Source organism: Peromyscus maniculatus, chromosome 12, assembly GCF_049852395.1.
Source record: "Peromyscus maniculatus bairdii isolate BWxNUB_F1_BW_parent chromosome 12, HU_Pman_BW_mat_3.1, whole genome shotgun sequence".
In the NCBI taxonomy this organism is placed as follows: Eukaryota; Metazoa; Chordata; class Mammalia; order Rodentia; family Cricetidae; genus Peromyscus; species Peromyscus maniculatus.
Window position 1 is genome coordinate 14,851,768 of NC_134863.1, and position 12,280 is coordinate 14,864,047.

A 12,280-nucleotide genomic window follows, 5' to 3' on the forward strand; every position below is an offset into this window, starting at 1 on the left:
AGACAGAGGAGTACATTAGATTCTCTGAAACTATAGCGACAGATAGTTGCAAGCCAACATGTGGGTACTGGGAATTGAACCTGGGTCTTCTGGAAGATCAACCAGTGCTTTTAAGTGCTGATTCATCTGTCCACCCCCCTCCGCCCCCTCAAATACTCGGTCCTTGACAGCTTGCCACACTTGCTTTGTAGTGAACTCTCGTTTCCTACTTTCCCTCACTGGAGGAACTGAATGGACCATGTGCTCCGAGCATACACCTTCTGTGGATTCTTGTTACGAGGGAACTAAAGTCCATGCAGACTCTCTTTGGGCTATGGCCTTCCTAGAAGGTAGGGACAGGAAGCCATGTCCTGAGGACATGTTTTAAGCATATGCTGGAGTCCCTGATTAACTACTACTATTCATCATTCAGATACCATTTAAGAGTATCATCCTTTGGAAGCCATATTTGAGCCTCCAAGCTGGGGCCAGATCTCCCTTGTACATCGCTGAGCATCTTGCATTTCGTCATCACCTTCATCATGCCCATAACTACTTCCTGTCTGTGCCACTGGACTGTAAACACATGGACCCCCAAAGCTAGAGCACCCCTTTTGCCCACTCTTCTCCCTGGCGCACCTACTAGCTAGTTCACAGGAGACAGCAAGCAACCATCTGGGAGTTCACGGACGAAGCAATGAGGGATCGCTACATGTTCAAAACTTTAAACTGTGATTTCAAAAAATATCTCTATGGTCACGGATTTAGAACCCAGCCCCATAATAGAACCCAGTAATGCCAGAACCAGGTGGTTATTAAAGGAAATCTAGTAAGTCGGATGCTATCCCTGTCCCTTATAACCTAGAAGGGTCAAATGACCTCTTTCAGGTGACTACAGAAGTCACTAGCATCCCAGACTTGGAACCATGGCTCCTTAGGTCAAGTTCAGCTCTCTTGTCTCAAATGATAGGGATAAAGGTCACTTTGGAAAGAACTGTGTTTCCCGGAGCCTGGCCCATCCTTGCTAATTTGGCATGCAGTTTTCATGGTGTACAGATGAATCAGGAGCCTGCTGGGTACCCACACTTGCTGTGTTCTGGGAGGATTTCCATATTCTGAGACTTTCACAAGCTATCAGGGACACAGGATGGTGTTTAGAGACTGGAACCCAAGTCCAGTTAAACAAATCCACCAAACTTTCTGGGACGTTGAGTCCCGTTAAATTTTGGAATTGGGTCTGGTCCCTGTCTGGTCTCGTATCATTTCCCTTCTCCAAGCCTTCAGAACCCAGAACAGGCAGCGGACAGCAGGGGGGCCTGCCTGATGCACAGCAAAGGTGTCTTGCTTGTAGGCTATGAACTGAACCGCACCTCCATCAGGTTCTCTGGAAACCTATGTAAGAACTGCTTCCCCCAGCCGCTGACGATGACCATGGTTTCTGGAGGAGAGAAGACATGGTGAGGAGAAAGGCCATTAGGAGTGTGCGGAAGATGGACCCTGCCAGCTGCAGCATCCTTTGCCCAAGGGGCTGACGTGGCTACCTCAGAGAAAGGCAGCGGGGAAGGAAGAGGGCAGGAGGCCTGCTGAGTTGGATGGCATTTGCCCCTGTGGCATATTACCTGGTTTCTTTGTTTAGCTACCTCACCTTCCTGGCAGCCGGCAAGGACCTGAGGCTCTTCGAGAGCTGTAATTCACCCATCTTGTTCCCCGTTGTACCCTCAAGTCTATGGCAGTGTTAGGGTGTAGGAAGGGGGTGCCCGGTCAATGACTGGGAATAAATGAAGAGCCCAGCCTAGTCAGCTACAGGTCAGGCCACATTTGCTCCCCTTACCTCATCTTCAGACTCCACATCCCTAAAATGAAGAGGCCTTGGTAATCCTGAAAACAAGCCCTGACATTCCATAAGATTATGACGTCCCAGATCTGGGGCCAATGTGGAAATGGGCTGAGGGTAGAGAGAGCAATTGCATTCTTATTTAATAAGGAGCCTTGGATACTAGAAACAGTTCTGCGTTTAAATTCAGAGAACCTCAGCTCTGCTCTCGAATCTGCTTCTAATGACGTTGGTGAACCTCAGCGTCTCTCTTCCCTTCCTTCCTTCCTTCCTTCCTTCCTTCCTTCCTTCCTTCCTTCCTTCCTTCCTTCCTTCCTTCCTTCCTCTCCTCCCTCCCTCCCTCTCTCTCTTTCTTTCTCTTTCCCTCTCTTTCCTTCCTTCCTTCCTTCCTTCCTTCCTTCCTTCCTTCCTTCCTCTCCTCCCTCCCTCTCTTTCTTTCTTTCTCTTTCCCTCTCTTTCCTTCCTTCCTTCCTTCCTTCCTTCCTTTCCTCCCTCCCTCCCTCCCTCCCTCCCTCTCTCTCTCTTTCTCTTTCTCTCTCTTTCCTTCCTTCCTTCCTTCCTTCCTTCCTTCCTTCCTTCCTTCCTTCCTTCCTTCCTTCCTTCTTTCTTTCTTTCTTTCTTTCTTTCTTTCTTTCTTTCTTTCTTTCTTTCTCTCTCTCTCTCTCTCTCTCTCTCTCTCTCTCTCTCTCTCTCCTTTTTGCATTTATTAGTTCTTTGACAAATTTGTACACTGTGTTTTGATCAGATTCATCCCCTTCTCCCAAACTCATCCTAGATCTACCCACCTTCCCTATCTACATTTTTTGTGACCTCTCTCCATTTTTTCTCTCTTTCATCGAGAATTCCAATCTGTGCAGTTTTTACTTGGCTGTGTGGCCTTACCCTGGAGTGTGGTTGACCTACTAGAGGCCACACCCTTAAATAATCCCACTCTCCCTTTCCCAGAAGCTATCAATTGCCCATACTCCTTGGTTAGGGGTGGGGCTTTGTGTCAAGCTCCCCTCTGCATGCTGGGATTGTGTCTGGCTTGGGTTTGCACAGGTCTTTTGTATGCTGTAACACAATCGATGTGAGTCCATATGTGTGGCTGCCCTGCTGTGTCCACAAAACAGTCTTCCTGTGGGCATCCGTCACCTCTGGCTCTTACATTCTTTCTGCCCACCTCTTCCACAGTGATACCTGAACCCTGGGAGGAGGGGTGTGATATAGATATCCCATTTAGGGCTGAGAACTCCACAGTCTCTTAGTCGCTGCAACATGACTAGTTGTGGGCCTCCGTGTTCATCTCTACCTACTGAAGAAAGAAGTTTTTCTATGGGCGTTGAGAGGTGCCGTAACCTATGGGCATAGTGATAAGTCACGGCAAAATGTTGTACAAGGCTTCCAGGAGGAATAAAATAAGCAGGTGAATGCCAGGCTGGTACATTCGAAGTACATATTCGAAGTGCCTGGCTAATCAGTCAGCCTTACCTACACATTTCCTGTCAGCTCACTTCTCTTAAACACTTCTCAGATTCCAGCATTTTCTTTTGCAACGTCTTTAAGCTTCAGGAAATGAGTGAGGATATGACACACTGAATTCCAATGAGAAGGAGGCCAGCTGCCCTGGGCTGGCCTTCTGCTCTCAGCTGGATAGGTTCTGTTTGTGATATTTCATTTTAATAACATAGCCAGTCTGATTGGGGTTTCATGTCCACTTTAGAGGTGAGGGACTTAGGCTTAATGAGGCTGGCAGCATCCTCAAGATGACTCACAGGAAAGCCAGCGTCATGACTGGATCTGTGCTGGAGATCAGCTACTGGCCCTCAGCTTCAGCTTGCCCTTCCACTCTTTGTTGGTTGTGTGATGCTGGGGACTGAAGCTAGGGCCCAGGGCACACCAGACAAGCACGCCATTGCAGAGTTCTGTTGCCAGCCTGAGCCACACCCCCACCCACCCACGCACCCCTCTGTGTACTCCTTGGTGATGCCAGGGGTGACAGCAAGGAATGGCAGGTTCTCTTGATGGATGGGGTTTTCAGAAAAGGGAGGCACTTTCTACTCTTCTAAGCTCTATAATTTTCTTGTTTCAGCCCCCCCCCCCCCCGGGGGAGGGCTATATGTAATTTCTTCCTATAGGCATGTCTCTTCTTCTCAGATTTCCCCCTTTGCTTATTTAGTTTATCAGTACTTGGTTAAAATGTTCTATTGTAATTGCTCACCTGGCTCTTGTGTTCCTGTGTGGAAAAACAAGCACGCCCCTTTACCTCAAGCCTAACACTACCTGTGTCCCCCGTGGAGTTAGTTCCGCTTTTGTTGTTTTAGGGGAAGCGATTCTGTGAGATGCGCTGTCTTACTAGAGTCTCATCGGTGCTGGAGAAGAAAGCCTTGCCATAGCCACAGCCACACTACAGAGATGCAGCCAGGGCAGAGATGCTGTGCTGGCTGGTTGTTATGCCAACTTGGCACAAGCTAGAGGTACCTGAGAGGAGGGAGTCTCAGTTGAGAGATTGCCTCTATAAGATCTGGCTGTACGCAAATCTGTAGAGCATTTGTTAAATTAGTGACTGATTTGGAGGGCTCAGTCGAGTGTGGGTGGTGCCATCCCTGAGCTGGTGGTCCTGAGTTCCGTAAGAAAGCAGGCTGAACAAGCCAGTAAGCAGCATCCCTCCATGGCCTCTGCATCAGCTCCTGTGTCTAGGTTCCTGCCCTGCTAGAGTTCCTGTCCTGACTTCCTTTGATGACGAACAGTGATGTGAAAGTGTAAGCTGAATAAACCCTTTCCTCCCCAGGTTGCTTTGGTCACAGTATTTCACCACAGGAAGAGTAACTCAACTAAGACAGGTACCTTCCCCGGAGGGATGCTCAGGCAGACAGACAGGCATCACAAAGTTGTTCAGCCTCGGGCTCTCTGACAGCTCCACCAGACCCAGGTCGTTCTCAAAGGTGCTGGGGTCGTACAGCGGGTGCAGGGTGATGCGCTTCACACTCAGATGCTGCTCGTGTTCGTCTGAGCGGTGCCTCCGGTGCTTTCCTGCGCCATGGAAGGTGTGTGAGGGAGAGCGCAGCGGAGAGAAAGGTGGAGCCTTGCTCCCTACCAGCCCCGGTCCCATCTAGTACTGCTCCAGCCTTCGTCTGTCCCTCCTCTCTCTGTCCCCACTCCTCAGCCGTCCTGTTCGCCTGTCAAACCCCACAGATTCTCAGGGCTCCACCTCTGATGATCGCATCGACTGAGAATGTTTGTGCTGATGCCCATGGCCACTGTCCGGTGGATAATAATCACCCTTTAGTGTCTGCGTTGTAGGTTGCCTGCTTAATTAGAGGATTTTTCCTGTGTGATGATCCTTGCTGAGAGAGGCAAACACTGTACATTCTCTCTCACATGTCTATCCTAGCCTCTGTTAAATATGTGCCTGTCGGTAGGAGCAGATGTGAGTGACGATCAGGACACTAGGATGGGACCCATCCTCTGAGGGGATGGGGGAGGGGAGGCAGTGGAGCAAAGTGGAGCAGAGGTTAACTGGGAGTAAAAAGACACAGCAGGGAAGGGGGCGGGGAGAACCAACCACAATGAAATATGTACATATGTCAACCTCACATGGAAATATTAGTCTGTAAACTAGTTTTTAAAATAAAATAATAAACAAAAAAATTGAAAATGCTTCTAAGCTCTTTATTCCTGGATGCTGTTTTTGGTGTTTCAAAAGGTTTTTGTTTTATTTTAGTGCATGTGTGTGTGCATGTGTGTGTGTTCTGTGTGTGTGTGTGTGTGTGTGTGTGTGTGTGTGTGTGTGTGGCCATGCACATGCACAGGGGTACCTGCAGGAGTCAGAAGAAGGTGTCAGGTTTTCTGGAGCTGGGGTCACAGGTGATTGTGAGCCGCTGAAGTGGGAAAGGAAGTCTGGTCCTCTCTAAGAGCAGGTGCTCTCAACTCTAGACCCATCTTTCTGGTCCTCTGAGACTAATTTGTAATGCAAATTAGCTCCAGGAGAATTTTTTTTTTAATTCCCCAAATGAAATTTTAGTTACTAAAAATCTTGATGTGCATCAAAAAATATATCTCCCTACAAAGTTCCCTGACTCAAAACTTCCAGCTTTCACTCTTACAACAGACCCTGCTCCTGTTTTAGAAGGTTTATAGGCTGCCACGGGCAGGCACTAGTTTTTAATTAGACTGTGGCAGAGTGTTGAACTGAACTGAGCCAGTGGGTGGTCTTTATTTCATAAAGAAGAGCTTTGGAAATGGTAGCTGGGGGACTCTGTTCCAAGAACCGCAACTGGCTTTAGAAGTCTTGACCCTCACTCACCCATGATAATTTTGAAGTCAGAAGGGCCGAGCAAGTATGAGCTGTGTAGGGTTGGCTCTTCTGGATCAAGAGGATGGTGGAGACAGTGAGCCGCTGTCAGAACCCAGCTGGAACCTGAAGAACAGAGCACACACGGTCTGTGTCCTGCATTGTCCCGCCCTGCCTCCTACTGTTCAAAACCCTGCAAATGTCCAAACCTCCCTTTAGTGTGCTCATGGCCCCAAGTCAGACACTCACAGGATCCCATTTGAAGATGAGGGAGGAGTTAAGTCTGTGATTCTAACTCCCTATTCAATTTAGGCCAGGCTAGACATTGGAAAGAGGTTTTCTGGGCTTCCTTTCGGCCTGGGGTATGGATGAGTACCAGCTAGCCCAAAGTGGGTCCTCAAAAATCTGGTGAGGCCTGCCTTCCTTCCCAGCTTTGCTTGTTTGGTGTAGTTCCGTGTCTGCATCAGCAGCACTCGGGGGTCCCTCAGAACGTCTTTAGAAGACCCCTAAGTATTTCCTATGCCTGTGAAAGCTTGGCAGGTATGATGAGAACGGTGAGTAGTTCGCTAGGTGACTGCACATTGCAATCACCTTGGGAATTAGGGAAGGCGTCAGTATTGTGACCTACATCCAGGCCAGTGGAGCTAGAGGGTTAGGCCCAGCAGACATATATGAAAAACTCCTCCTGTAATTTGACTGCGATCAGGGCTGGCGACAGCTGTTCAGAGTCAGCCCTTCAGAACGGTTGTGTGGCTGGAGTGACTGTAAGCGAGTGGTATCAGGTCTCGTGATTAGTGGCCTAGCGCGCTCCCCGCCTGTCATCTTCCCCTGGAGGAGTATGCCCTTCATGTTTATTTAACTCCAAGGCAGACTTCTGGCCTTCCTTTCAACGGAGCTAACAGCAAGTCCACAAACAGCTGAGGCCTGGACACACCCAGCCGGAGCCAAGCAGAAGAACATCATTGTAGACAGAGCTGGGTGGATGTAAGCGTCAGTGGTCCAGGCTACAGCTCAGAGTCAAAAGCAGAGGGGGGTTTCCGGAGCAGCTTCCAGACTCTATTTGTCCCTCTCAGAAGAGGCCTCGTGTTATGGACAAATCTCAGCACAGAACACTCTCTCCCATGAGGCACATCCTGAACCTGCCCACGACCGGGAATTATTAGAATGGCGGATAAGGTGGGCTGAGGTACTCAGGTTAGGGAATCCTGCCTCAGAGCAGGGCTCTCTAGTTGAGTCTAGTGGTATTCTCTGGCTTGCCCAGAGATTAACTTCAGCTTTGAACTCTGCCAGCGTCCCCAGCCCCCACTGAACCTCAGTGTGGACACAGAGACAGTGCTCTGCCTCTTCCTCGGTCTCTTAGACACTTTCCGACCCCTCTGCTCTCTCCTACCCACCCCCTACCCACCCCCTTGCACTACAGGAGCAACAGAAGCAGGGATTACAGATCTGCAGGGCGGTGGGGAGGGCCAAGTGTGCAGAAACTCTTAGCGGGGCTGATGGAAAAGTGAATTTCCGCTTTCAAACATAAACATGCAGCCAGTTCCAACACAGGACGGATATTATTGACATATTTAAAAGATAGAAGTCAATGTTTGAAAAAACCTACTTCAAAGTCTTAAAGCAATGGGTGAAGTCCATCTTTCATCCTTTCTAACGAAGTTGAAAACATGACAAAGACGCTCCCCGCCCCCACTGCCTGGGGCCCTTCCTCTCCATCTCTCCTCCCCTTCTGTTTCTTCCACAGGCTTCCTCCCTCCCTTTCTTCTTTACTGATTTTTTTTCCCTCTCCCTTGGGTGTCTTAGGTCCCACCAGTCTCTCTTCTTGTCATACATCACCTTTTTTTTTTTTTTTTGGGTGGGAAATAAATTAAGTATGCAGAAAGTAATTAGTGTGAAAGTGACTAATTGAATTAGTTACCCAGACTCTATCAATCGACTTGCTAAAACAGAGCGGAGTGTATAGAAGAGTCCCGTTCAGCCACTCTGTTCTCCTAGCTCCTGCATTACCAAACGCGTGAAGCAGGTACAGCATGGGGCTTGATGTAGCCAGTGGCTGCGCTTTCAACATTCTGCCTTCACGTCATTTATTTATGTCTTATTCTGTCTTCATCGTCTCCCTCTTGTGTCCCAGGTCTCCTGTGTGCTGCTCCTTTGGTCTTATTCTCTTCCCGGCATTCTCTGTTTATCTCCCTTTCCTTTTCCTTTCTTGGTCCCCACTGGACTGGCCAGTATGTGCCTAGAAATCTGCTTCTGGGTCCAGGATCTGACCTACGTTCTCAAGGATACATCCAAGGCCCTGTAAAACCCACTTTCCCTGATGTCTAGGGCTGCAGCTCATGAGTGGGGGTGTGGGGGAGGGATGGGTAAATGTTCTGGTTCTCCCTGATCTGGCAGCTCTGGCACATCCCATCCCAGTGCCACATGTGTGTGCCGTGGGTCACCACCCATGTCCAGCTGCCTGTCAGGAGACTGACCCGAATCCAGGAAGTGCACCACAGCTCAAGGAATTAGCACAGGAGGATGCTTGTCCTGGTTCCGGCCGAGGGCTCGCTCTTCTGCTTTTCCACACTGTCTGTCTGGGGCCGTGATTCTCAGTGAAGAAACGGCCAGTTTCCACGGGAAGGTTGGTCCTTAGCTTTCACCCTGTCCCCAGCCCTGGGTCCTTCCCCCCTTCACCGTCTCCTTACCTAAAAGGCTACCCCCACAGAAGGGCTGCCCGTTCAGTTGTGACAGCATGGCAATCCACGGAGTGGTACCCTTCTGGACTGGGCGTCCCATGAAGATCTTGGGGATCTGCTTCCGGGAGAACTGGGGGAGACCACACACTGTAGCCAAAGGAGGGACGGGGGAGAGGTCACATTCTATACTCCACCTTACCCGTTAGGGTCGCCAGATTATCATTCTCTTAGGAACATGTCACTACTAGTCACCCATCATCCACTGGCCCTCCTAATAGTAGTACTATTGTTGAGGTTTTGTTTGTATGCGTGCGTGCATACGTGCGTGCATGTGTGCGTGCGTGCGTGCATGCATGCGTGTGTATACTTGTATACTTTCCCCATTCATGGTCTAGGTGGCCTGAGTGTGACTGGCCCCAACTCTGGTTTCAGGAGCAGGAATGTGACTCATCAAAGGTCTAGATCCTGGGCCATCGCAATGTCTTTAAAGTGAGATGTGTCCTTGGACAGCCAAGCAAAGTCTGGGTTGAAGGTTTTACTAACGTTAGAATAAGAAGTTTTTCTCTGCCGGATTGCTGAGCTGCTGTTTGCAGGGCCAGCTCGGCCAGCTTCAGTCTCATGCAGAGGATGAACATGCAGAGGACGGGAGAACGGTGCTACCAAACATCATGGAAAGGTGCAGGCTGAGACGGGCACCAAACCCCAGTGCTGAGCTCTGCTAAGGAGCCATACCGAAAGCGTCTGGGAATGATCTTTTCAGTTACGTGAACCCGTGGACCCCCGCTTCCCCGTCTTTCTTTTTCCCTCTTCTTCCTCTTGATGTTGATTTTCTGTGACTCCGAAATGTAAGATTCCTAATAAAGAAGCTTCGTGCTCCATCAGCAGGGGCCTTGTCCCTAGAGAAAACCTTTCTCAGGGCCTGTGAAGTTGCACACTCCTACAATGAAGGTCTTCCTGCTCTCTTGTCTCATCCCCTGCCTTCCTTGATACAGATTCAGAGCCAAAGCCATGCTGAATGCCCTTAGAAACCATCCGTGTGTCCCTCTTATCATAAGTCAGAGTCTAGCTGGGCGGTAGTGGTGCACGCCTTTAATTCCAGCATGTGGGCACAGGCAGCCTGATCTCTGCAAGTTCGAGATCAGCCTTATCTACAAAACGAGTCCCAAGATAGCCAGGACTGTCACACAGAGAAACCCTGTTTCAAAACAACAACAAAAAACAAAAGTCAAAGCCTAGAGAAAATATCTGATTTGGTAGGCCGGGCGTTGGTGGCACACGCCTTTAATCCCAGCACTCGGGAGGCAGAGCCAGGCGGATCTCTGTGAGTTCGAGGCCAGCCTGGGCTACCAAGTGAGTTCCAGGAAAGGCGCAAAGCTACACAGAGAAACCCTGTCTTGAAAAACCAATATATATATATATCTGATTTGGCAAAGTTATTCTGTGGGGAAATGGCAAGAATATAATTCTGGGTCACCTGACCCCAACTCTGGGCTTGTTCCACTCCAACATCACTAATTCTCAACAATGTGGCTTCCAGGGCCCACGGAGCTCTCTGGATCCAGGGAGCCATGACCACTTTCAAAGCCAAGACTGGTCTGAATCCCAGACAAATATGCTACACCCTTGATTACAAGCTCAGCTGCTGCACAAAGTTTAGGCAGTGGTCCTCGTCAACACCCTACCCCGTTCCCAGCAGACACTCAGGGCCCTGGGGATGCTGCTCTTCGGTAGTTTTCATCTCTCCTTCTTCCACAAAACATGGTCACACACACACACACACACACACACACACACACACACACACACACACACACACAAATAAGTTTCCCTTCCTTCCTTCCTCTCATTCTCCAGTCTCTCTCTTCCCTTCCAATGAAGCCTCTCCGAAGAAGAAGACGGAGCAAATACCCTTTGCATTCTTCCCCCTCTTTGGACCTGATGAAGGTGCTTTTTACTGCTCATACTTGGAAATGGGCAATCATTGGAATAGCCAGTAGACCTACACTCAGGAGGCTTTGGGCCCTAAGTGCAACTTCAACAGCGATATTTACATATACGAGAGAACACTGGTTTTGATTTTGTGTCCGATGTGTTTTCTCCATTTTCACAGCTTTTCCTTGCCCTGTGGCCCCACCCCCACCATTGAAGCTGGCCCTCCTTTTAAGGAAAGGATAGATAGACTTGGACTTCAAAGAACAAAGCAGAGATGGAGGGAGGGGAAGAAAGACTTTTATTTGAAGTTGGGCACTGTGGTAAGAATAAAAGATTGCTGTGTTTGAAGGAAGCAAAGCCCGGGAACTAAGCATAATTTTGACGGGATGCCACAGAGAGAGGATGATGCTACTGCAGCTTCCTGTCTCTTGGGGGATAGTTGAAAGCCTTTCTCAGGCACAGGAAAGACTGGAGGGAAGGAGGGGGGTGCCTAGGAGGGAGGGAGAGGGAGAACAGAGGAAGACTGGGTGTTAGGCAGTTCAAACACAGGCAGCTTGCACCCTGACAGTTCCTCAGAAAGGACCATGAAGCTTGGATCCTACCTTGATGAATGTCTGCCCCAGAGGCCTTTGCCGAGACCCCCAGTCTACACTGGATGAGTGAACACTTAACTACGCTCCAGTCTCTCTCCTTAACTACGGAAGCACATTTTTTTTTCTTGCCTTTAATCCTCTGTCTTGCTGTTCTCTTTTATGCCATTGGCTTCCTTTGTTCTCTGCAATTCTCACCAGACAATGCCTTCTCTCGACAGGCTTTATCCTACCTATTGCTGGTGAGTATCACCTCGTGTCTGGAAAGCGCCTCTTCTCTTCTGAAGTCCCTGATTCTGTACTGGGGATGGACACTTGCAGCTGTGTTGCTTGAGAATTCTTTGACCCTAGCAAAGCTGAGCCCCTGTCCTCTCCTTCCACAAGCCGCCCTCCCACCCTTGGTCACTCTAGACTTCTTTTGGTGTCTGAGTTGACCGCGTACATGTCACCTCCATTTTCCTTCGCTTCTGTATCTTATCAGTCATTAAGCTGATGGAGACTTACTAGACACAGGCTAACACATCTTCCCATTCTATGTCACAGCATGCTGCAAATAATCCATGTGCCACAATACAAAGCCAGCGTAGTTAGTTAGTGGAAAATACAGATCAAAAATACTGTCAAATTCGAGTCATGGCAGTCTTTGAAACCAGCAGGGTGTAAAGCTTTCAAAGGCTGATTTAGGATTGTTTTATTTCTCAACAGCATATAAAGCGTGACACGCACTCAAAAGTATGATAGAAATCCCAAATGAAGGCAAACCATGTGTGTGTGTGTGCCATGAAGAGACACCACTCTCACGGTAGGTGATTCTGCCTCTGCTTCCTCATGTGTGCGGTGTCTCAGGAGATGCCTACGGCCCAAGCTTTGCTGATGCACCCCCTAAGTTGGCCTAAACTGCCGTATCTGCGTTATCACACATGGTGGGGGGTCCCCACGTACGGTGATATTTTATTTGTACTGAAATGTGATTTTATTTGTATGTTAATAAATA

At 49.1% G+C, this 12,280-nt stretch overlaps 1 protein-coding gene across 3 annotated transcripts in view; it reads right to left on the minus strand.

Moving 5' to 3' along the window:
* Positions 1–12,280, minus strand: part of Masp1 (MBL associated serine protease 1) — a 68,505-nt gene that overhangs the window by 4,688 nt on the left and 51,537 nt on the right. Inside the window, exons 11-14 of one of the 3 annotated variants that reach the window (XM_076548630.1) lie at positions 8,774–8,911; positions 6,099–6,212; positions 4,636–4,825; positions 1,350–1,413 (exon numbers count right to left, since the gene is read on the minus strand). In XM_076548630.1, the coding sequence (XP_076404745.1) occupies positions 1,350–1,413; positions 4,636–4,825; positions 6,099–6,212; positions 8,774–8,911 (506 nt within the window). Of the gene's footprint in view, positions 1–1,349; positions 1,418–4,635; positions 4,826–6,098; positions 6,213–8,773; positions 8,912–12,280 lie in introns of all 3 variants that reach the window. The other 2 variants (XM_006985072.4, XM_042259100.2) reach the window with 2 other exon arrangements.